This window comes from Pundamilia nyererei, unplaced genomic scaffold (assembly GCF_000239375.1).
Source record: "Pundamilia nyererei isolate P.nyererei 1_Seehausen unplaced genomic scaffold, PunNye1.0 scaffold00093, whole genome shotgun sequence".
NCBI lineage: Eukaryota > Metazoa > Chordata > Actinopteri > Cichliformes > Cichlidae > Pundamilia > Pundamilia nyererei.
The window spans coordinates 2,263,083-2,289,098 of NW_005187494.1; the positions used below are offsets into that span (position 1 = coordinate 2,263,083).

Genomic DNA, 26,016 nt, shown 5'->3' on the forward strand with positions numbered 1-26,016 from the left:
TTGTGACAGTTGGCTTAACATACTGTGCCAGGGAATCTACATACACATTGGGGGTCTCAGTGGAGCTACCAAAAACCATCACCTCTGTCTTTTTATCATTGAATTTTAAAAAGTTAACAGACATCCAAGCCTTAATGTCATCGAGACACTGAAGTAATGGCTGTGTAAGGTATCTGCCTAAATAGTCTGCAGCACGACATGATTCAACAAAAACATCTAAAAGACAGAAAACTATTAATACGCAGTCTCTTTTTTTAAGATGTTATTGCTGTAGCATCGGTATAAGAGATGCTGTGATTGGCCATTGTGACAAACTTGGAGGAAGAAGCTGTACATTTGGCCTGGTAACCGTCATGAGGTGCATGAAGTCTGTGGCCAAAGGAGTTTGACTTATGTTGTAAGCTTTATTTGAAGGTTACATGTAAGAATCTAAGCTTTGTCTTAACATGAATTGAACCTACCAAGAGGCGAAAGGGAGGGGAGTTCGAGGCGCTTCATGCTGGGGTCTTTGGCCAGAATCTCCCTGAAGTACTGACTGACTGAGGAGATCACCAGTTTGTGGACATCAAAGGCTTTTGTCTTACAAGCCAACTCCAGATCAGTCAGGAACCTGGGAGGAACAAAGAAGAAGAAAGCTCTAATAAAACTCTAAACTGGTCATTTTCCCAGGTTGTATCATTCCATAACTGAATTACTGATGTGTTTAATTGAAAGATTCATTAAATGTGTGGGTTTTGTAATGCACTCAATAATAGCTGTAGCCTAAGAAGATTATATTGTATCATGCTGTTTTGGCGCGTACTGTAAAGTGCCAATAAAAGTTTTTCAGTTCCTTGAAATTTTATTGATGAAATTCAGCCTGAATCTTGAAATTACCCTTGTGTGCCTCAGCAGCCTGTAAACTTAAATTATTGCACAAAAACATATATTACTCTATCACTAACTGAAAGTGTTTTACAGTGTGATGCAGCAGTCAGCATCAAACTAACTTCTCCTGGCGCATCTTGCTGAGCTCCTCCAGCAGGGCGTTGCCGTGCAGGGGTCGCGTGAGCTCGCTGCCCAGGCCGAGGCCTCTCTCTCCGGGCTTGATGACGGGCGGCGGCAGGGGTAGGTTGAGGCTGTTCAGCTGAGCGATGTCCAGAGCTGCCATCTGCTCAATCTTCTTCACCCCGCTCTCCATCACCACAACACCGTCGCCACGGTTCTCCACTTTCAAGGTGGCTGAAACAGCCTCCATGGCGACCTGAGAGATGGTTTCCACGGCAGCCTTCTTCGGACGGGAGGCCTTCTTCTTGGGAGGCATCGTTGGACTGTGGGCGATGTGTTTTTTTCTTTGTTTTAGTCGATCTTTACTTTAATGACTGAGTTTATTAAATTCACCCACTGAGTAACTTACTTTTACAATAAAATGTTCAAACGAGTTGGTTTGATCTTCTTTAGGGGAAAATAAGTGTTCAGTGAAGCAGCCTTGGATCAGTGTAGATAGCTGGGTAGGTTGGTGGTTTCACTCTAACACAGCACACAGCACCTGGAAGAAAACAGAAGCAGAAATTTGGAGTTCACCAACTTGTCCAAGCACTTTGATGTTCAGCCTGGGGGAGCTGATGACCGACCCAACAACCGTCCAGTTGGTCAATGACCAACTTTGCCTCCTGGGCCACAGCTGACCACAAGTTTACTGCAGCTGCTCTTCCCAGGTGCTCTCAAATTCAAGTGCTGACCACAAGTTTACTGCAGCTGCTCTTCCCAGGTGCTCTCAAATTCAAGTGCTGACCAGGCCTCAATTTGCTTAGCAAGGAAAACAGCCCTCAGGTCCCTCCCTCACTACCTCAGCAAACACTTTGCCGATCAGCTTTTGGATTATGGTCATTATCAGAGTCAGAATGGATGATCACCTGGGATACACTCATTCACTAACAACCAATCAAATCCACCCCTCAGTCTTCACATCTAGTTTTAAAATGGTGACTCAGCTTGAAGCTTCATGATGTGATTTCCCTCTCTGGTGTAAATAGTCCTGTTACATCATCCCAGTTTCCTTTATAGTTATTGTTATCTGGTATTTCCAGTATTTTATTCTCATACATTTTTTTCATTATTGCTGAAATTTTGTTTAACATCGCAGTTTTTATATTTTGTACATATTGACGAAGCACTTTGGATCCACTTCTTACATTTTCTGTTTACAGTATCACAAAATCCACGAGCTTTTCAAAAGTCTCTGTATTATGGTGACTTCAGATCCACTCCCCGCCTACTGACAGATGACCAGTACTCTGACACAACACAACAAACACCGACTGATCACCAGAACCTTTTCCAAATCCCGCAGAGGCTCGCCCGAGGACAAACTCCACGTCTGTAGCTGTGAATGACAACTGCATGTGTCCTGAGGCTCGGCTCGGGGCGGTGTTTGCGGTTTATAGTGGCCCACTGTTGCACATCACACGCTCCGTATTTCACTCACAAAGCGACCGGGGAATCTTAGCCACGCTCGCAATGAGTCGAGCTCTACAAACTGCCAGAGCAGTGAGGTGACACTGGATGTTAGAGGGTGTCTGAAATAAACAAAGAGTAGAAATGTTGCATAGGGGACGTCCTGCATATGCTGAAAGCTTATAGGTTCAGTTGTGCATGAAGGATGGAGGGTGTCGTCTTGTCTTTTCAGCTGAAAACAGTAACATCTTGTATATTATATGCATAAATGTATTTGTGCAACTGGCCTGTAATATTGTTTACAAACAATTTTCACTGAAAGCTTTCGGATTCTACTTATTCTGGTTTGGTTGGTTTATATCTTAAATCAGGGATGACAAACTCATTTTACATCGTGGGCCGGACTCTCCCCTTTCTGTCAGTGTAAAGAAGTTTGACTGCACATTTAATCTCTGAGAATAATATAAGAATAAGAAGTGCAATATCAACAGCACATCTCAGTTTTTCTGCACGATAAAGAAAAGCTGCTCTGGTAAAACCAAAAAATGTATCTGCACGGAGCTTTGGGCCAAAATTGTAAGAAATGAAAATGAGAACTGATTATTTCTACAGTAGATAGTAAAAAAAACCAAACCCAAAACCCAGGAACTTTTACATCATTTAATCATTTATCTATTACTTAATAACGTTGGTGTAGTATGAACATCCATTGGGAGAAAAAGCTATAAAAGAAAATATTAGCAATCTATACTGCAAAGAATCTGTCTGTTTGTGTCTTTTGTCTTTGTGTGGCACTGTTTGGTTCACACTCACAAACACATCCTTCTCTGACGATGCAGGACAAACAGCAAATTTCAAATCTTTTGATAAAAACTCCTCATCTGAAACTCGGCGTGTCTGCTTTGTGCTTTATATGCAGCTATTTTCTACATCAGCTGCTGCACTCGTGCGTGATGCAGTGAATGAGCGAAGGTCACGATGACACGGTTATAAATGTTAGTGACACAAACGCAGAGGCCTCCCTGCTCTGTTTGCAGAGTTTTAAAGTGTTGTGGACATGCAGCGATAAACAGAGACGGTGATCTTTGTTCTTGGCTCACAGTTTGTTGATAACGAGCTCTGCCAGTTATAAAACCACACAGCCTTGGAAATAGCAGCTTTGCCCTTGATGTCATTCCAGAACATGTTCAGTAAGTCCGCATTTCCTTTGTTTAGTGAAGAACTGGGCACAAGTGTAGATTTCAGGAGGGATAAACCATTAAAGCATTAAGAAGCAGAATTTGTTAATTTTTGTGTAATTGTTGCTCTCTTAGCAAAATAATCTGCAAAACTTATGAATGTGTGCTTGCACAACGACTGGACGTAGTAAGGTTTAATATGTTAAAATATATGAGCTTATTTCTAACATGTTATTAATGTGATTTAAGCTTTTTTAGATGGTGTAAATTAATGATGTTGTCTCTCTGCCTCCGTTATGTTTCTCATGCTTCCTTTGCTGCAGAATGTGGCTGATCTAAATCTTTAACAACATCCTCTGATGCGACCACCAGTGTTACTGTATCTGTAATCTGATGCTGTCAAACCTCTCAGCTCATCAAAAAGACGGCTTGGTTAACTTCTAGCCTCATGGAAAAAGTATTCCTACACCCACAACTCAAACATAACTGCAGTGAAACCACCGAGACCACAGACGTGATTCACCGCTCTTTCCACCCTCCTCCCTTAAATAGCGCCTTTGGGCTCCACATAAGGACGGGCCGCGGGTGGGAGATGGGATAGTACAGGACGGAGCAGCAGCTGTTGTTGGTGTCATATGAAGAGGAGGAGCTCAGAGTTACAAATGGTCACTTGAAGTGTTGCAATCCCTCCTGAAACAGTTGAAACAGTAGCGTTTAGCCGACTGCTAAGCTGCTGTATAACCTCATACATCAGAAGAAGAAGAGTGAAATCACTCCACAGACGTTCGGGTCTGTGAGTCTATACAGGGTTTCTGTGACTGTGACCTTGGCCGCTCCCCTTCAGTTTGATGGTAACAGCAACGCAGAGCCATTAAAACATGAAGCACCAGCAGAGATATGAAGACAAAACCAAACGTAAAAGTAGAAAATTGAAAATTTACAGCCTGATCTTAAAAAATATGCAAACTTTTACTTATAGAAATTTCAAATAAAGTAAGAATTTCTTTTTCAGTCCCATAAAAATCGCATAAACATGGCACAGAGGCCCCAAGAGGTGCACGATGAAGTGAGATTAGTGGCTCAGCGGGCTATTTCAAGCTTAAAGTCAGAGTTTTCAGTGTCTTTGTGCCTGGCTAAATCACAGCAGTAACATATGCTGAACACAGAACCTGGTCAAGAGCAGGTTATGTTCACAGTTTAAAATCGTCTGACAGACCCAGGTATTCACTAATTCTTTTATTCAAAGCATGATGTAAGTGCAATACAGATTCTTCAAGCTGGTAATCAGAATATTGATTAAACCCAAACTGAGTGTGAGTCTCTTTCACACAGCTGGAGCTGCAGCTGCCAGAGCACAGAACACACACCAGGAATACCTACTTCTGTATCTGCTGGCAAACTAAAGCGATTTCCACGTCTCCTTATCAGAGCTCTAAGTCTCAGATATAAACAGCAGCACTGAGGGCGCACTCTGCCATAACATAAATAAACAATAAAATGTTTATTTTACCGCTCAGTGCGATAAATCACCAGATTTAACCATTTTCTGTGACTTAATCTCTTTTTGCAACGACTATGCATTTTAATGATTTTTATCACCATTTTATTATTATGATCATGTGATAAGGGAAGCCTAACAGGGAGAGCTGATAAGCACCGTCATACCTGTTTACTCCAGCTGGGATTTCAGGTTTTGTCAGTTAACACAAGGAAAGTCTGTCTTATAGCATACCATGGTTCATTAATTCTAATTAGCAAAGGTGAAGCCCACAATGCAACAGCTGGTTACTGCCTCCCAACAGCTGTCAGTGAAGGTGGCCACGCCCCTCAGAGAGAAACTATCCACAGAAAACTGTAAGCAGGGTGTTTTAACCTGGAGGTTTATGGGAACTCAGTTTAGGAGCAAGCCTCAAGTGGCCGTAAGAGGAACTGCAGTTTTTATCACATTCAGGCTAATCAACGCCTGCTATTTAGCTAAATCTGATTAAGCACCTTTTTCTTGGTGTACACAATTTTATGCTCATGGTTGAACACCGGACAGTTTTTGTTCTTCCTCATAAGACAAAGCCTACATCCTAAATCCTAAAGGGAAAAAACGCCCACCGGTATTTTAACCTAACTAGTTTAGAAGAGTAGCTTCAGTCTCTGCAGGCTACTGAATTTCATTCCCTTTCAAAAGTTAAACACAGTGTAGTGATTTATACATTTGTCTACCATATGAAAGATCCCCACTTCAGTCCATGGAGGATACACAAATCCCTTTGAGGTTGAATCAGGAAAGGAAAATCAGCCAAATCCTCTGTGGTGACGCCTTTGAAAGAGGAAGCAGCTGAAAGTAGCTTAGCTTAAATGTTGAAGCATTACTTAAATGCATGTTTTACAAGTGTAATTTACTAAATGTGGCCTGTCACAAATATTAATAAGCCCACTCCCTTTCATATAAATGCATCTGGAATAAAAACAAGCCACTAGCTGACGCTGTGCTCTCGTAGTTTAAACATAAATAAATCCATCTATCATTTCCTTTAACATGTAACATCTTTAAAATCAAGATTTCAGACAAACTTGCTAACGAAGTGATTCAGTGCTGTGAAAATAATCTTTGCTCTGTGTGGGTCAGCTGTCACAAATATCTGGGACCAAGGTTAGAGGTGCGAGCAGCTGCTCCGTCATCCACCGTACTGGGAACCAGACCTCCACCCCCAGCTCCAACCACCACCAACAACAAATATACCTCTTTCAAAACAACACGATTGAGCATTAATCAGTTTGAGTTCAGGTGTTATCACAAAAACTGTGAGAAGATCCTGCCTCCTGTGGTTAAATAAAAGCTCTGGACTAAAGCGGATCAGCCCATATGTGTAATAGATTACTCTGAAAGTTATTAATGTAAACATGCAGCCGAACACAAATAGAATTCAGTTTGAATCGCTGCCAGTGATCACATGATCCATCTGTGGGCTGATTATTTTCTTATTTACAAACATAAACATTTTTAACATTGTTGCCCATTTCGGCTTCAGCTCTGCTTTTCTTTGAATTTGATTATTAAAGTTGTGGAGCTGTAATGAGCCTCACAGCTTCTTCTCTGCAGTCTAATAGATGTTTGTTTGTGTCTGGTGGAAAAGAAAAATACATCTTAAATGATGTTGAAAACACTTTTTAACTGTATTAATTTGCTGTTGCCACTCGTGCTTTTTCACCTGAAGAAATAGGAACTATTTTACTGTGAAATACAAGGAGGAGGCTGGTAATCTAAGCACTGGAGGTCCAGCTTCAGCTCTGAAATTTTATTTTTAAACCTTGAGCTCTGTGCTCCTGTGAAGCTGCTCTGAGTGTGTCGCACTTCTCAAAGAAGCACAAATTTTCTCCAATAATTGTCACTCTGCAGAAAACGAGCAGCGTCTTTTCAGTTAAACGTGTAAGAGCTGCACAACACAAGCGCAGTCTACAGATTCTGATTCTCCGAGTGTGCTTATTGTTCCTTTTTGTTGTTTTTAAACTTGATTAGAGATGTGTTTTCAACCAGCAGTGATTCAGGAGTGAAAAACTACTTATTAGAGGAAAAAGAACTAATGTGCCAATTTAAAAAAACAACAACTATGTATTAAGTGTGAATTTATCTGCTGCCTTTTGTGACTGGATCACAGTGTGGGAGGTTTAGGAGACGGAGAGCACCTGTCGATGAGGAGGAGCAGCAGCACTCCTCACATCCACAGTGAACACACACAATTATTCTCTCTGGCATAAAGAGCAGCTTAAGTCAGCAAACTTTCATTTATTAAAGTATAATTTTGAATTAATAACTTATATAATTCATATATAAATGCTCTGATTATTTGCTGTTTGATGCTCAGCAGGAAGTGACTGATTTTAGAGCAATTTCACCGATCAGCTGCTTGCTATAGTCTGAAACATCGGCGTTATTTACAGAGTTAAAACTGGTCGTTGATATTGTTTCCACGGACAGAAATAGAAAGCCATCTGATTCATACCTGAATTGTTTGGGAACAACAGTCACACACAGTCTTCTCCATAGTGTGCGTGGAGAGGATATCCCTAATCTGGATTACACATAAACAACACCTTTATACAGACATCTACAGTGTCTGTGTGTAAATTCTGCCTCATTTGTTGCCGGGTAAACTTATTTATCTGGTCTCTCACAGCCTTCAGCTCTCATGTGCGAATTATAAATATTGATGTGAGAATTTCACACGTTTGTTCTTCTTCTTACAAGCTAGAATCTTCTGTTTGTTTCACTTTGTTTGAAATCTTGATGACAAATTTGCCCGTGCTGGAAAATCCAATCAAACTTTTTAAACCAAGAGTCTCAAGAAAAGGCGGTCAGCTCGATGTAGAAATGGTTGCATTTATAACGTTCATCGTTAAATAAAGAAATTAGTCAACAGAGAAAAGATTCAAAGCTGCTGAGGTCTTACCTGAGCTACAGAGACAGGTGGGCTCATGCTGTTTTCATGCTTGGGCTCCACAACCAACTACAGGCTCACATACTGTAACAGTAATAATAACCCATAATAACTGTGTGCTATACTTTGTGCTATACTGCGTTTATGTCACCTGTACCTGTGCAGCATAAATCCACACGACACAACATCAGCTCCCGACTTCTATCACCTTTCACATGTGGCTGCATTCCTCTGCTTATCTCATACGGGTATTTAAAGAAGCTGACCAGCACTACAGGCGTGTGTGTGTGTGCTCTAACACCCCCTGCGGTACAGTAATATTCCAGCAGCAGCTTCTTCACATTGTTTCCACTCAACAGTTAAATATAAAGATTAGAATAAATTCTAGTTTTTATGATAATAGCATAATTTCATATTGAGATAATTTCATATGTGTTTTGTTTTTATTTCACTTTAATAAAATCTCCTCAACATGCTGTTAAGCATTGAAATTAAATGTATTTTACCTCTTTCTCTGGCCTCGCTCTTGCTCTTCTTCCCTTCCTTTTCGTCTTCTTTCACCGTCTTTCTTTGTTCTGGGTGGTTGTTCACTCACAGGTTCCTCTTAGCTCCGTCCCTCTGTCCTCTGTCCATCTGCAGCAGTGCTGTGTGTGTGTGTATGTGACTGTTTGTGTGTCAGTATCAGGGTCCCCAACAAAGCTGTAACGTATGATTCAACCCCCATCAGACCCTCCTCTTTCGTTTCCCTTCTCCAGCATCCACCTCCATTTCCAAATACAGGCACCCCCTCATCACCCCTCCCCTCCTAGAATAGAATCCATAACAGGCCTGCTCTCCTCTCACCACCCTCCCTCCTTTGGGACCTCAGGGTGTCAGGTGTTAAACTTGGCTTCTCTCTTGTGTGTCTGTTTTCTTTGTTAGTTTGTTGCTCAGCTTTTTCACACCAGCAAACAGGGTTAGCATGGCTCAATAGTTATTTTATGATTACTGCAAACATTAAGTTGTCTAGTGTTTAGTGGATAGTAATAAATGTGCCTGGAATTTAAATGCAACAAAAACTGACAACTGGAGTCATGCACAGAATTGACATCATATAAAAATATCACCTGTGTTGTCTCACGTAAACATGCACTCAATAAATATCAGCAATTCAAATCCAAACAAACCAGACAGCTACAGGTTTGTGATTCCTGATGAGATGCTTGGATAATGCAGTGGTTCACATATCACATAGCAAGCAAATGACTCCTGGTTTGATCCCAAGAAAAGACACATATCCTCTTGGCGTTATGTCAGGAGGGCAACTGGTGTAAAAAAAAAAAAATCTGCCAAATCAAACATGTGAAGCTAACTGCTGTGGTGACCTTTTGTGAATAAGGAGGTAGCTGAAAGTAGCTTTCCTTTGTATAAAAGAAAAAATTAACTGTAAGTCAACCAACACTCTAGTTTTAAGAATGAATCTTATGACATAACTCTGAGGAAAACATCCAGCTCCAAGTTATCGCATAGTCAGTGATACCAATACATTTAACGTGGAAGACATTTGTGACTTTTTACACAAGCTCCTGGAGACGCTACAGTATATGCAAGTGCATTCAGAAATGTTGAAGCTGGTCCCCTGGAAACAATTGTTGATAGAGGAATTCAATGAATGGGTGTTCTTGTTTTAAAGTGACCCTTCCAGTCAGTCTGTGGTTGACAGCATCTCTGCTTTGTCTGTGCTTATGAACATTTTTTATGTTACTTTAGTGAAGCTTAATCTGTTTGGGGGTATGGTAGCCAAACTGAATAAGATGGGGTGAGTTTACGCCATAAGCTTAGTTTTTTATATTCATTTTTTTGTGGAAAACAAACTAATACTTTTATAGTAAGTTCACTTTATTGTGTTTATTTTGCTTTCAGATTGTTTTTAAATCATTAAGGGGTAAAAAATAAATAAATAATTCTACATCTTAAATGAATGTACGTGTTGAATTACGTTTGACTTATGTTTTGTTTTTGTTTTGTTTTTTTCTTCCTGGCACTGGGCTTTTATTTTCTAAACTACGTCGTCCCAGGTACCGGAAGTCGCCTCGTTTCTTCCCTTTCTCTGCTCGGTCTGGATCAAACCGTTTCCGGGCGACAGGGTACCAGCAGTAAACATGGCGGAGGAACTGCTGGAAACAGTGGAGAGACTTCAGTCCCGGCTCCAGGAGAACCAGGAGCCCCGAAAGGTAACGGCCCAGCAGGTCGACACGGACACATTTGGTCGTCAGCACCGATCGTTCCGCGAAACGTGACCGACAGACGTGAGGAAGCCGCGGTCACGGCGACGGCTCCCAGAAAGTCGTAACGTTTTTTAAATGCTGCGTTCACGGCTCGCCCTCCGACTCTGTCTTCTCACATTTCTCGGTTCAGACTGTGATGATGAAGCATCAGCAGTTTCCTGAAGTGGCAGCTTTATTTGCAACACAATGCTAATCTAATTCATTTGCAGAGTATTAAATTAGCATTGGGATAACTGTATGATAAAGAAAGTATTTAAAAAAGACATTAGGAGAATAAGATCAACAGTTCACATTTCTAATACTTCTCATCATTTCTACATGTTGAAATCATAATATAAACCATAGTTGTAACAGACAGTGGAGATAGTTGTAAATATCTCCACTGTCTGTTGCTGCGTACAACAGATGTTTGGGATTATGATTTGGGTGTAATTTATTATAGGGATAATGAAAGTATACACCAGGGAAATCATACCTGCCACTAATCTGACACTGATTCTGGGCATTGATGTGTGTGGTATATAAACAGTTACTCTTGCCTCCTTAAACCAATATAGCTAATAGGATTTCCATTTCTCACTCATGTGTGAGGCTGCAGCTTCAGCTGTTAACTAGGCCACTGAGGAAGACTCACTCTATAGGTCCCTATAATCACAGTCCTCTGTAGATATTGGGGCAGGTGTCTGTCAGTCAGGAAATTCAACATGTTTTAACACTACAATGCTTATGACAGTTCGTCACTCATTCAAGTGAGTTCTTCAGTCACTCAGTGAAGCAGAGACTGAAAAAGTCACTTGAATGACAAAACATTTCTCCCACTGAAAACGTCACATCCAGATTAACAGAGTCAACTTTCAGGGATTTTATTACCTGGAAGATTGAGCATGCATCAGGTCATTTACTTGTTAACAGAAGCTGCATCTGTGCCAGTCGTACACATTTTCACATTTCTAAAATGCAACTTATTGAGTAATAGATTAACAAAAGCTTTTGGCATGGTGTCGTTCATATTTGTGATTATTATTTTATTATTATTTTGTTGGTTTTTTTTTACTGTGTCATGCAGAAAACACCAAATTCCCTAAACAGCTCTGCATTTTTAAATCTTACCTCATCACAGTAAGAACAATTCACACAGCCTGTCGTCTCCCTGGATGTTTTAAAATCTGAATCTTTTTTTTTTCCAACCATTTATTTTCAGTTATAGCAAGTAATTGTAATATATTTATATATTGTAATATATATTGTAATATATATTGTAATATAATTAAACTTATTTAAATTAGTCATACACATTGATTATATAAACTGAAAATGTCATGACCCTCTGTAGCCCACAGAATTGTGGGATTTATTTCAGAGATAGGATACATTCAATTCAAAGTGTGAGTGATACCAATATCTGATTAGATAAAAATACAATATTCTTATATATATCTAGATATTTCTAATCTTTAAAACACACAAAACATAAAGAAATTTCCCTGACATCAGCCATGTTTCATTATTTATTTACTTGTTTGTTGTATATGTCTCTTGTTGCCAGCAGGGAAGCTGCAGAGCGCCCTCTGGTGGACAAACTATGGAACATCACAACTCATAATATGGTTGAATGGTGTTTCTCCCATCTCTTTACTTTCTTAACTTTCATTTATTGACCATTGTAAATTCAGACACACAAACACTGCAAATAGCTGATATTGGCTAAGGGATCGGCCAGGCTCTAGTTAAAATAGATTAAAAATAAAAAGCTGATCATTTAGTAAACCATAATTATGTAGCAGTGTTTAAATTGATATTTCAGGGACCTTTAGGGACTTTAATTGAAATGCAGATGATTGAATAAAATGTAAATGCATGTTATTTGGCTGTTTAGCTGAATCGTTTGGCCAGTTTGGACAAGACAATATCTGGGTATTTCTTGCTAAATGACCATTATCTGTTATTGCATCAATTCAAATTGTAGAGAGGCATTTACCGTATTTATGTGATTTATTATTGTGTCTAAAGTAATCTTCTTTTTTAAAAATTTATCTTAACAACAGTATTTCAGAAGGGCGTCACCACAAACACAGTCGTTTCTTAGTATCTCAGTGTGTTCCGACAGCCTGTGAAGGCACCGTGTGGGACGTCACAGTAATTAAGGGGTTTTAACTTGTTATAACGTAGTTGTTTAACCCTACATTTTCAGCTCAATGTAACGATTGTCAGCTCGTTGTTAGTACATATGGATTTATTTTCTGCCTTTTATCGGAGCAGCTGCACCAAACACGACATATTTGACCCGAAAACCAAACTCGAAGCTAGAGCAGTCGTTAGCCGTTCAGCTAGCTAACGTTAGAAAGTAGTGACAGCTCAGCGGCGACAGGCCTCTGAGATTTACCCGATTCTGGTTAACTGGAGCTGGGCTCCTACTCATGTCCAAACCCGGAGTCTATTGTTAAAGAAAACTGGAGATAAAAGCGTGTAAATGGTGACACACGGCCTCTTGGCTTCGCCTTTGTTTACTGCTGGTGTGTAACAAAGCAGCGTGGATGCGTGTGATGCGTTTGCTGAGCACAAACAAGCTGCACAAGTGAAGCTTTAACTGCAAAAGAAGACGCAAAAATCAGGAGGGAAAAGGTTTTCTAACAGCTCTGCCACGTTAGGCCACCTCATCCTTTAGCAGTGATGGCGCAGAGCTGAGCGCAGATAGTGTGAGTCAGGCAGCAGCTGCAAGTTTCATATGAAGCAGGTCCACGGAGCAGATGGAGCCTCTCTACCGAGAAAATCTCAGAGAGGAAATGCATGAAAATCTGCTTTAACGCCCTGTTCACTTTTCCAGTTTTAATATATAATGAATTGTGATGTACCAGTTGTTTAAGTGACTCGGACTTTGCAGGACAAACAAAAACACAAAGCCTTGCCACTGGGTCCCAAATAATGCAAACCTAATAATGCAATCATGTAATCAAGGCGCACTGAATCTTATCCCTGCCTTTATCTCATCATGCCTGACTGTAACAGACTGATTGCCTTTAAGACCCTCTGTAGTCGCCTTCAGCTACATCTCAGACTTTTTTTTGAACCGTTTGCAGCAGTACCTTGAAATCCTCGGGCAGAGGACTTATGTCTTCTCCAGAGGCTCGGTTGAAACCTCATAATCTGTTACTGAACATGGAAAAGGTTGAAAATGGAGAGTTAGTTTATTTCAGACATGGAAAAGTAATATTTTAAGAGGTTACCGATCCAAATACAAAGACTCAAAAGCAGTCAGCTCGTTACAGTCTGACTGGTCAGGAACCAGGCAAACTAAAGACAACAGACGAATAAATATTGATGGGCGACAAAATGTTTTAAAAATTGATACATTAGAAAAATTGAGAATAATTATTTGAAAATAGCTTATTAGAGTCTCATTGCATTTCATTTTAGATGCTTTTGAACTGATTCCTGTGTTTTCCTTTACATAAAGGAAAAATCCTTTATGTAAAAGAAAAAGGATTTTTCCTTTTTATTTTTCCTTCTAAACTGATCTTGGAAAAAGTGCAAATTGAGGCATGAAATGTAGGAAATTAATTGTTGAATGCTCAAAATTTCCTTGAGTTTACCCTAGCTTCCCCGGTTTATTGTTTTTTAGTGTAATGTGTTTAATTTAAATGAAATGTTTTTGAGATGTTTTAGTTGGTTTTGCAGTCGTTGAATGGTTGTGTAATAACTTTTTGTATTGTTCTAAGTGTTCAGACTGTTATTACAGCTGCCGTTCTATGGGATAACATCTTTGGGTTTCAGTAGGGATCCATCTGTAAATGTGTCGACCTTTATTTAAACTAGAAATAGTGCGGGACATTTTTAAGGCAAGCACAAAAGGGTAAATCATCTCGTGTTACTTGTGAAGACTCTGCAGACGTTAAAGAGAAAAGTTAAGAATAAATATTTCAAATTGGCACAGGAAATATACCCTGCTTCTTCATTTTATGTTTTTCTTATTCACTATGACAAAATAACAGGAAACCACACAAATGTATGAATAAAAATTCATCACCCATGATTCTTTACTCATTATCCAGATGCACTCATTCCAGTGTATGTTATATTAAGGGTGACCGCATGTCCTACTTTTTACCTGGGCCTGTACAGCATATCAGCCCTCCACCCGTCTAAGGTATTCAGACAATGTCCCACATTTTAATTGGCTCTGCTGAGTCTCAAAAGGAGGTGTTGTGTGGATGCATCCCTGCTGAAACCTAAAGATGATTAGCATCTGAATCCTCTGTTTTTACTGGGAAATAAAATGAAAATACAAAAGTGTACAAAGACAAAACCCCCACAAACTTTAGCTCTTGTATATGCTCATAAGAAATTCCTCACATGGTCAATGCCAAACCAGTGCCAAAGAATTTTAGACTGCTAGTAAATACATTATACATTAAAAAGCGACACAAGACGAGCAAATCTCTTCCAGTGTGGATGCAAATTTAGGCCTCTGAAGGTTCTTATCTGTATCACGCTACGATTACATTATGTTGCCTAGCAGTCACCTGTTAACAGGCCACAACAGTCCCAGCAAATTTACTGCTGTTGTTACAATTCCTTATAAGGATTGTTTTTATGAAACACTTGTGTATCTGTTTAAACCACAGGTGTCAGGCGGGCCACACTACAGCTCAATTTAATATCACGTGGGTCAGACCACTTAAACAGCTGTATAAAAATCCGCCTTTATTTTAACGTAAAGAAGTTCTAAATACATTTAATTAGCTGTCTTATGTGTATTTTAATACAAAATAATGAAGTTTGTGGTCTTTCCATTTTTAGTCCTCACACCTCACAGTGTTCACTGTCCAAAGCCATTCACTGGGCTAGTTTGGACCAGGTTAGTTGAGGATGAGCTCTCAAAGTTTTTGAAAACTTTAAAGCAGGTTTTATGTGTGAAAACAGTAACAGCGGGCTAATTAGAAGCTTTAGTAAAGTTAACAGTTGTAGCTGATAAACAGGCGCAGCGTGAGCTGGTGGAAATCCAGCCCGGGCTGCTGCTGTGTGTCATAGAAGCACCTCAGGTTCAAATGGATCTGCTGGACTTTTCCACTGCAAAGCATGAAGCACAGCAGCAGCCAAAGTCACAGCGATAATCATCATATCTTCACGTGTTCAGTATCAGGCTGAGCTCACGACCAGCAGAGCCCAACCCTCATGTAACGAGCACTAAATGCAGCATCAGGTTATTCCTTTAACTGTACAACACCAACACGCCAACTCTTCATGTGGATTAAAACAAAGGCAGGAATAATCTCCTCTGTCACCTTTCGGGGGCTCAACAGTAATATTTACCAAAACAGCAGCTTCAGTAACTGTTTTAGGAAAATAAATTTAAACAAACTCATTCTGCTTAATTTCAGCTCTATATTGTTATTGTTGGACTCAACCAGAGTAGCTTTTACACGGTTCTTGATTCAAAATAATTTATCTTACACTCTGTCTCCCTTAAGTCCAACTTTCTTGTGATTGACTGTATCTCACAAACAAAAGGTTTGAAGAACAGGTGGTCACGTCTGCAGTATTTGAGTCTTTGGCTTCGTCTAATATGAACAACCATCACTGTAACATAAAATAAGGAAAGGCTCTGTGCTGGAATCGGGACTCTTTCTCCAAATGATAAATTTTTGTTTTTCCTTTCTTTTTATTTCAGCTGCTGAAGACTCTGAAAAGACTCGGGGAGCTTCCTATGACTGTGGACATATTGGTGGTAAGGATGTGTTGCTTCATCACCTCCAAACTGTCGATGCAAAAATCAGAGGGAAAATATTCTAGATAAATGAGTGGGACAGCAAGTTGACAGCTTCCCTCCTGAACTTGTTTCTGACCAGTTAAATCGCTTGCCTGGAGCTGCCAAAGCATGACTGTTAAATCTGGGAATTTCTCTCATAGGAAACTGGAGTGGGAAAGGCTGTGAACTCCTTCAGGAAACACGAATTAGCTGGAGAGGTGGCAAAAAATCTCGTAGCCAAATGGAAGAAACTGGTTCCTCAGTCTGGAGACAGGTATCGGCTGCACACCTCTTCCTCGACATGCATGACTTTAGCTCTCATGTGTCTGTACGCTGTGTGCTCTGTTTCTGCAATGGTCGTATGTAACGATGACTTTTCAGTACAGAAGATCCAAACCTTCAAAATAAAACCCCCAAATTAAATGGCGTCATCTGCAAAAACTGAGTTCTGTCTCCATCTTTCTTCCTCAGACCCAACAGCCACGGCTCCAGATCTCACACGCAGGCTCGAGGCCACGACGCGAGCGGCAGAGGAGACCATAAACGTCCCCGAGAGCCCTCGCCTGAGGAAGACCGCTCCTACGTAGAGGAGGAAGAGGAGGAAAGAGGTTACCACACCAACTATTCGCCTTCACCTCCTCAGCACGACCAGTACAGTCCCCCACAGCGAGGAGGGTATCACTCAGACGAATACGAAAGCCCTGAGCCCGAACCTGAACCCAGCCCGCCACCACCTCCTCCCCCTGTGTCCCGCAAAGACGTCCGCCACACCAAACCAAACAAGGAGCCGAGCAAGAACCACCACAGCGACCGAAACCGAGACGAGGAGCGGCGGCAACGCCACGCACAGACGAATAGCGATAGAGAAGGCGGAGGAAGTCAGGGGAAGAAGCGAAGCGGAGACCGAGAGAGACATCAGAGTCCGGTACAGAAGGCTGCCAAACACAGCAAGAAGTCAACCACGCATGACAGCAGGAGGGAGGAGAAGAAGAAAGGAGGAGATGAAGGTGAGTTCGATACTTGTTATTAATCTCGATCTCTCTTCCACAGCATGTCTTTTGTCCTGTCTTCCTACCGGTCGCAGCAGATGGCCGCCCCTCCCTGAGCTCGGTTCTCCTGGAGGGTTCTCTTCTGTTAAAAGGGAGTTTTTCCTTCCCCCTGTCATTAAAGTGTTTGCTCATAGGGGGTCATATGATTGTTGGCTTTTTGTCTGTATGTATTGTTGTAGGGTCCACCTTACAATATAAAGCGCCTTGAGGCGACTGTTGTTGTTATTTGGCGCTTTATTAATAAAATTCACAAGAGCTACAGCGCCTGCCTATGTAGGCAGCTGCCCCCAACCACTACAGGAAACAATAACCAGCTGCTCGAGTAACTGATAGCAGTGGTTAATCTAAAGATAACAGAAGAAAAAAACATCTGCAGAATTATGAGCACTTTAAAACAGTTTAAAATCAAAACATCTGCAGCTCGCTGAGACACCTTCCTGTTGCCTTGCTTGTGGGCGCATACAGGTGACTGCATCACTCGAGTCTCATTTGAATAACAAATTAACCTTTTAAAAGCAGTTGACCAGTCTTTTTAATCTTTAAAAGACTGCAGTCAAATATCAGGTTCACAGAAATAATTTTTCATGTTCCACTCAAGATCCCAGTTTATCTAAAGATACCAAACATGTCAGAATTAATTTGTTACATGTAGCCTGAATAACAATTTAAACTATAACTACACCATCTTCTCCTCACTAAAAGCCCATAAATGTCTTACTGAAAGATAATCATCTTCTTGTTGTACTGTGTAATGTTTTACTTTGCTATGAAGGAAATAAGCCGTGAGATTTAGGGGCACTTAAATAATCTTCTTTCTGTCATTTAACTCTTGATTTCTGGTACTTATACCACAGCCAAAACAATTACTATAGAAGGTTAAAGGCAATCATTGTGTGGTCATTTGTGCAGCTCTGTGCAACAGGAAGGTTGTGTGTGTTTTATCAGCTTGGATCAAGAAATATGGCCACAACACAGAGTGACTTCCTGTTCTGAGGAACTGAGCGATCGTAGAAACAGCACGAGAAACTCCTCTGACAGGAAGTGACAAAGTGACATTTTCAAACTGTTTTCTTGTTTGGTTCATTAACCACAGCATGCATGTGTGAAGCAGATAGGGGGGTGTGTGTTGTTAGGTGATTGAGTAATTAGTTAGTCACTAGTAATTAGGAGTTAACAATTTTTATAATGTAATAATAATTAAAACTTCACTTATGAGGAGGCTGTAACGGTCCGTTGTGCTGGAGGGAGCGGAGCGTGTCGATTTATTGGTCAGTCTGCATCCTCACCCTCACCTATAGTGATGATCGTTGATGCAATCAGCAGAAATGAGTTTCATCTAAAGGATGCCTGGGCTCTACGTTAGAGATCGGACAGGGAGACGCTGTTCCTCCACATCGACGGGAGCAAGATGAGGTGGTTTAGGCATCTGACTGGGACGCTTCCTGGACGCCTCTTAGGTGAAGTATTCAGGCGTGTCGGTGTTGGTGATGTCACTGTTGGTGCTCTTGCAAATGGCGGTGCGTACAAAAAATGATGGTTATGTCAGGTTGTCATGCACCTCTCGGTTTTTAGCTCATCTGGCCAATAAAATAGAAACGCTTATGCTGTGGCGAGGCACCCGTCTGTCTGTCCGTTCACAAGAATCACTCCTCCTCCTCAGGTTTGAATCTAGTTTACACAGAGTGGTCACCTAATGGGTCTTCACAGACATTGTGCTCAAAGGTCCAGGTCATATTTGTTGTTTTGTGAGCAGTAACATGTGAATTGTGCTGCACCGTTAGCCAGATAGGCTACTACGTCGTTCCGATTGTGGCTTGAACCTCCAGACAAGATTTCTGATTTCTTTGCTTCCTGCCTTAAATTCTACTCTTATAAAAGTGCTGATGTCCATAAATCCAAAATAAAATCCTGGATTAAAGTCTTTGTTTTATATTTGTCATTTGTTGAATATTTTAAGAGAAATTAATGCAGTATAATAAATTATGATCTTCATATTTTAGGGCGACCACGAGTGCCGAAGGACTCTCCACCTAAGGAGGAAGAAGAGGACTTCGAGGTGCCCACCATGTCCTTCGAGTCCTTCCTCACATACGACGCCCCGACGTCTGTGAAGAAGAAAAAGAAAACACCGTCAGCTTCATCTTCATCGCACAGTCGGCCGTCTCACTCCTCCTCGTCAACGTCGTCTTCCCATCGCACACGAACACCTCCACCTGCATCCTCCTCTTCGTCCTCTTCTTCTTCCAAAGCGCGCAAGGCGAACGGCGCTCAGAGTACCAAGAGGACGCATTCGGGGACAGCGGTGACGACGCCATCGAGAAGCAAGGAGGTACCGACTGTTTTTAAACATGTTATTTATCTTTTTATTTAATCAACATAGAAAATCAGCAAAATGGGGAAATTTGTCAGGTCTGTGCGATGCCATGATCTGTTCAGCTATTGTAAAGAAACTCCTGCTTAACACTGTGAAAAGGTAAAACTAGACTTCTAACAGGTGTTAAATCGTCCTTAAGGATTCAATTCAATTTTATTTATATAGCGCCAAATCACAACAAAAGTCGCCTCAAGGCGGATGACTTGGAGAGTAGAAGAAAATGACTGCCAAAACCCAGAGCAGATCTCTGATAGCATCGATGAGCATTTTTTTAATTTCAAGCATGACTCAGTGTTTAAACCGATGACTCAGCTTTAGTTTTCAGGGTGTAAACGTACTTTTCTAACCTTGGAGTGAGCCGTAACTCAAACTCCTTCTGTGAGCGTCTTCTGCAGCTGTCAGAGTTTTTTCAGTGAGGAAAACTGCAGCTGACATTTGTGTAGGGTTCCTTCTCTTCATTGATAAAGACCGACAGCTCAGAGGGTTCATCCACTCATTGTGACATTAAAGGCTCTGCAGTGATTGTAGAACTTGCTGCTTGCTGCCGTCGGTTTTGCAGTTAGAACTCTGATGGTGTCATGTTGGTGAAAACATCAGATCAGTGAGATGCCTTTAGCCTTTAGTTTTGCTTTTATCTTGTGGGATTTTGTTTCCTAGCAACAGTTGATAACTCCAGTGTCAAGGTGATGCAGACAGAAGCAGAAAGTAGAAACACCAACCACAGATTGCAGATACAACATAGGTGTGGCCTCCGGGTCTGAAACGTGAGGCCTGCACAGGAGTTCTTTAAACCTGCATTGTTCATTATAACAGCCAGCAGGGGGCGACTCCTCTGGTTGCAAGAACATGTTTAACTTTGTAAAATTCTGTGGGAAAATTACCTATAAGCCCACATGGTTTATGACTTCAGTAAACACTTTAATGATTCATTTATGGCCTAAATCGCTAGTTTAAGGTCTTATTTAATAAAAAATGTTCCTCATTTTGTAAATTATGATGCAACTGTGAGAAATACAGATGATAAAGCAGAGAAATGCAAACAAAGGTCAGTCCATGTTTATGCTATGCTAAACTAACCGTGTACTGGAAGAGCTTCATATTCAACATAAACAAATAAGAGTGTCAAAAGCATCTTGTGCAAGTGTCAAATGTTGGACAATAATAATACGATTCATTTCAAACTTAGTTATATGGCATCAATTCTCAATAAGTCACCTCAGGGTGCTTTTATATTATAACGACCCTATGTTATTAGAATGAAAACTCGATAAATAAGCCAATCCTCGAAAAACAGACACTTGGTGAAAGTGGGGAGGAAGAACTCCATTTTTAATTAAAGGAAGGAACCTGCAGCAGGGACAGTGAGAGGAAGGTATCGGCTGCAACAGTTGAAAGCTGGGTCTCCAGCTGGAATAAAGCAGTTTCCAATGAAAGAGTTCAGTTTAAAAGCTTGACGTCAGAGCATCAGGTCAGCAGCACAACCAGGAAGATGCTGTTGTGTTTTACTGACATTCACAAGGTTCTGCAACATGAGTTTGTCAGACTGCAATGTTCTTGATTGTTTGAGAGAGAAGGTTTAGCAGAAATGAGTTCATCTATTTCCCCAAAATAAAAACAAAGTGGATGTTTTACAAAAGCAAAAGGATAAAGAGCAGCTCATAAAACCATCTGAATGTGAACAAGAAGACGACCTTAAACGGGGGATTGGCCAAATCTTGAACTTGTTGAACTCTCCTCTTTCTGAGTAAATCCCTCACTTTGATGAGCTGTTTCCACATCACTGCATCCAGTTACTGTGCAGGTTTAGTATCCATCTCATACCCCAGGACCAGCATTCATTTTAGAGTTGTGCTTCTTCTTCTGTCATATTTAGATTTTCTTTCATTGAGGTCTTGACTTTTGTTTTTATTTTTTGTTTAATTGATACCCTACCTTACCTTTCTGAGCTGTTGTTACCTTTCTGATAGTTTCAGACAAATAATGAGTTGTTTCTGATTATTTGGCTGCTATAAGTCATTTCCCATCTTTTGGGATAAATAAAGTGTTTCTTATCTTGTTGTAGGTTTACGAAGCTGTGCCGACTGTTCCTGAAATCCAGCTGCCAGCGATTCAGCCCAATTACAGACCTCTGCCCTCCATTGACATCACACCGCTGTCCCCTCAGAGACGCAAAGGTAAGGCCCTCGCCCCCAATATCAAAACTTTTTCATTATGTTATTTCTCGTTTAACTGCTATGAGAACACCAAACTCTGGCATCAAAAAGGTGAACCCTTCCATGAGTCTTTCTGTGCCTGTATTTGTGCATAAATTAAGCGCCTTAAAATGTTTTCTTTCTTTTTTTAAGTGGTTGTTGTTATAACTTAGAAACAAATACTTTTAGTTAACTTTGTGACATAACGTCTCACTTCATGCAGAAACTTGAGTGCAGTTGTGGCTGAGGAGCAGGTGAAGAGAGGAACCGCTTCTGACTGAATGACAGATGCTTTCTAGACTTTTTTTCCTCATTCTGTATCTTTGCACTTCTGAATCAGGTCACACATGTACCTGCGAGTGATTTCTCACATTCGTGCACATTGCGATCTGATCTGGATTTTCTTGCCAGCATCAGCATATCTGCAAACATTCTTCCTCATCCTCTACATTCAGGCTCACTCTGACGTTCGCTCGCTTCACTTTCAGTTCCTGTGTGCAATGAAGAGGATGATGCAGGCTTCACGGGGAAGCGGTTTAACTCCAAGATGGTGGTCTACTCAGGATCGAAGACCGCCTACCTGCCCAAGATGATGACGCTGTACGAGCAATGCATCCGTGTCCTGCAGAACAACATCGACTGTGAGTGGATATGCAGTATTTCTCTCAGTCTCTGAGCCTCCCTGCAGGGGGCAACAAGGGCCTGATGATGCCACGGAGTTTGACCATGAATATTAAAGCTGATGAGAGGAGTTTAATTTTATCTAAAGTGTAGTATAGCATGTCGTTTTTGAAGTTTAATTTCTGTGTTTTACTTTTATTTCTCTGCCTGCTGCTTTTAAACAACTGCAGGATTTTACGTTTTAGAGTTTTTAGTTTCATCACAGAGGTATGTGATTGGTTTGATCTGTTTCCCTGTTTGTTAGCAGGATTACTCAGATAGTGATGGACTGATTTGCAGGATAATTTTAGCAATGTAGGTCTGGGCCCACCTTGAACAGAATAGATTTTGGAGTCAGTACAGTTTCAGATCAGGGTTAGCTTTTGTGTTTAGTTTCTCTTTCTCTTTACGATAACTCTAATAACCTTGCCGGAGACTAAGTTCATGAATAGCGTGGGGGCAATTTCATAGCCTTGAAGGTGCTATTGTTTTGCTCTTCACTCACTGTGATGGTCTGTGTAGGTACCAGGTGATCAGAGTTCACAACAAAGGATAAAAGTACAGCAGAAAGTCTCCACAGTCTTTCAAAGTCAGTATCTACTCAAATGTGGTCCTTGCCTGAACTCCACCCAACTGCTTTTTGTGTTGTCGAATAGGAACGTGTCTGCAACTGTGCATGCACATGAACAAAAAGTGTAATCCCACCCTGACGATGCCTCTCTGCTCTTTCAGCGATCGCTGAGGTGGGAGGAGTGCCGTTCGATATCCTGGAGCCGGTTCTGGAGAGATGTACCCCAGAGCAGCTGTACCGCATCGAGCAGAGCAACCAGGTAACATGTCAGACTTCAGTGAAACTTTTAATCTTAAAGCTTAATGTGAGGAAGGAGCGTGGAATCAAAAAATGTAGCCACAAAAATAGCTAAAACGTCCACATTGACCTCTTTGATTTTTATCCTTCAGCCATAAAAGACTGATGGGATATTTTTGTCACCCCGTTGTACCGGTAGGTGAGCGGCGTGGACACCCAGGTTTGTGAATGCGATATCTCGAGAACGAGGCGATGTAAGACTTTCAGATTGATATCACAGGTGTATCTACTAGCAGGCTGAGTGCTAGCATTGGTGGCCACCGGTGTTTTTATAAGAAGTGAAAAATCTAGAGAATTTTCACTTCTTATTTTATTCCACTGAAATAGAATTAATTTGCACAAACTGCAAAAGTTTTGTTTTCACAATAGAAATATAAGGTGGATAAATCTTTTAGCATCATTTGCTTTCTTTTTCCAAACTTTGTTAAAAACTATCAAGCTGTATTTTATGAAACTTAGGAGGATGAACTCTGAATGGCTGCTACACATGTAACACTTTTACAAGCAGAGCAGTTATTCATCATTAAAGTTCATATTCGTCATTAAAGTCGGTCGCCTGCCTCTTTGTCTCCATCTTTTCTGTCTGGCGCAAGTTTACAGCTTTCCAGAAAATATTATAAAATATAAAGTTTGGATGTTGAGAAAGTTGTATTAATGTCACTTTTTGTCATGAGAAATATGGGTATACATCCCTTTTTGAAGATTCTTCTCACCTCCTTTTAGTGGTTCACGGAGGAATCGGATGAGCTGTGGATGCGTCACTGTCGGCGTGACTTCAAGCGGGAGTCTCCGCAGGAGTACGAGTCATGGAGGGAGTTGTACCTGAGGCTGCACGACGAGCGCGAGGAGCGACTAAGGATGCTCACACAGAATATCACGTCTGCGCATGCCAACAAACCCAAAGGTGGGACGAGCTTTTGCAGTTTTGTATAAATCGACACATAAAGCACAAAGAAAAAGCTTTTTGGGATTTTCTGTTTGTTTCTGTAGTTATGATTCATGATGATTTTTTTTATATTTTTAAGGCTGTTGAGTGTTTGACCGAGAGTGTTGTTTCCTCTAACAGGACGTCAGGTTAAGATGGCGTACGTAAACTCTGCCGCCAAGCCGCCCCGTGATGTTCGCCGCCGACAGGAGAAGTTTGGAACCACCAGTGGTTCGACAGCCAGCTCCACAGCAGCTGCAGCTCCTATCAAGTGAGTACAGAATAAGATCAGGGAGAAACCGAGAGGATGTTTAGAGATTTCCTGATAAATATCACAGACTGAGTTTCAAATCACGAGGAGGAAGATCTTCTCTATCGATGCACACAGCTGCAGACAGAGCTGTGTAGGGTTTTTTTTAATATTCACCACAGTGGCTTTCTTCCTGTGTCCTTCAGAATAAGACCGGCTACCACTGACTACTCCGGAGAATCAAGCCAGTCGTCTTCCTCCCAAAACAACCCTCCTCCCGCTGGTTCATCCCGCTTCTCTGCACCGAGCGGAGTAGGACACGCCGCCCGGGAAAAACCTCAAGTCAAAAGTAAGTCTTGCTGAAAGCACCATTGAGGATTTCTTTTTTTCTGTGTGTGTCTTTTAATCTAACAAATCACTTCTTCCTGTTTCCTTCTTCCCCACAGAAATCGCCCCCATGATGGCCAAAACTATCAAAGCATTCAAGAACAGATTCTCCCGCCGGTAGTGTGAAAGAGACTGAATGTATTTTATGTGATTTTAATTACAGTGTAGCGGAATTGGACTGGAGACCCTCCAACCCTGCGCGCACACTTTCAGCCCCGCAAACATCACATGAACTTTGCAGTATTTGTGGAAAAATGGTTAACTTCCCTTTTTTTTCTTTGTTTTTTTTTTTTTGTGGGGGTGGGTTGATGTTTTTTTTCTGTGGTGACGTCTGTTTTGCGGGTCTTAAATTAAGTATTTAAATCCTAAACGATGGTACACATGGTAGAAGGACACACACAAACACAGTCAGTCTGTTACTGAATCATGTTTTCCAGCAGACGGTTTTTAAAGAAAGAGTTTTTGGGGGAATTCTTGCTGCGAGGTTAGATTAGAGGATTTTTCTATCGCTTTCTCCGGCAGCACAAAGACTGGAAAGAGGGGAGCAGCTCGTTTTCAGCTGTAACAAAATCAGCCCCAGCAGAACCTTTAATTGTCATTAATAAACATGTACATTTGTACACAGCCAAAACGTGCACAAAAAATTTGTGACCTTTTAAAAAATTTGCCTCAAACCTGCATTCTTTCTAATGGCCAGTAGGGGGCGTCTCTGAAATTATATTGTATAGAAGTCCATGAGTAAATTCTTCTAATGTGATCCGTAAACTCAGTTAACATTTTCCTGAAGAGTTTATGGATTCAGCTGCTAATTTTAAGTCTTAATCAATGAAAAATAAAGTTAATGCTGTAAATTATTTTTGCTAAATAATTGAAATTATTTGTGGGTGGCCAAGTCACTATGTTAGCCACCCGAGTTTTAAAACTCTCAACTCAGTGCTGCACTAACCAGTGGGTGATGTCGTGATGGCCACATCCAGCTTTTATATACAGTCTGTGACTAATTGCACTAATCAATTTGTTTCAAATTTTCTTTTTTTTCAACCCCTCGCCTGTAAAAGGCTGACAGTGTACTGTCATCACTTGGGTGGCTGGGAGGGCAGCGTAGGATTTTGAAATTGATAGCATCGGTGCATCTACTAAAAATCTCAGATGATTTTAAATCTCAGTGACCTCGACCTCAAGGTCAGGGCTAGAGGTCAAGTGTATGAATGTGATAACTCAAGAAGAAACTCACCTAGGATTTTCACATTTATA

General features: G+C 41.0%; 2 protein-coding genes across 3 annotated transcripts in view; one reads left to right on the forward strand and one right to left on the reverse strand.

Moving 5' to 3' along the window:
• Positions 1–8,744, reverse strand: part of klhl43 (kelch-like family member 43) — a 12,801-nt gene extending 4,057 nt beyond the window's left edge. Inside the window, exons 1-4 of one of the 2 annotated variants that reach the window (XM_005739806.1) lie at positions 8,551–8,744; positions 1,397–1,528; positions 990–1,310; positions 462–610 (exon numbers count right to left, since the gene is read on the reverse strand). In XM_005739806.1, the coding sequence (XP_005739863.1) occupies positions 462–610; positions 990–1,303 (463 nt within the window). In that variant the 5' untranslated portion in view covers positions 1,304–1,310; positions 1,397–1,528; positions 8,551–8,744. Of the gene's footprint in view, positions 1–461; positions 611–989; positions 1,529–8,550 lie in introns of both variants that reach the window. The other variant, XM_005739807.1, reaches the window with a different exon arrangement.
• Positions 8,745–10,144: 1,400 nt separating this feature from the next.
• Positions 10,145–25,905, forward strand: eloa (elongin A). The gene is made up of 12 exons (XM_005739808.1): positions 10,145–10,257; positions 15,980–16,036; positions 16,219–16,331; positions 16,529–17,064; positions 19,107–19,435; positions 21,543–21,654; positions 22,161–22,313; positions 23,065–23,162; positions 23,924–24,104; positions 24,267–24,396; positions 24,582–24,724; positions 24,822–25,905. The coding sequence occupies exons 1-12, from the start codon at positions 10,186–10,188 to the stop codon at positions 24,881–24,883; spliced, it is 1,986 nt and encodes a 661-aa protein (XP_005739865.1). The 5' UTR covers positions 10,145–10,185; the 3' UTR covers positions 24,884–25,905.
• Positions 25,906–26,016: the final 111 nt, after the last annotated feature.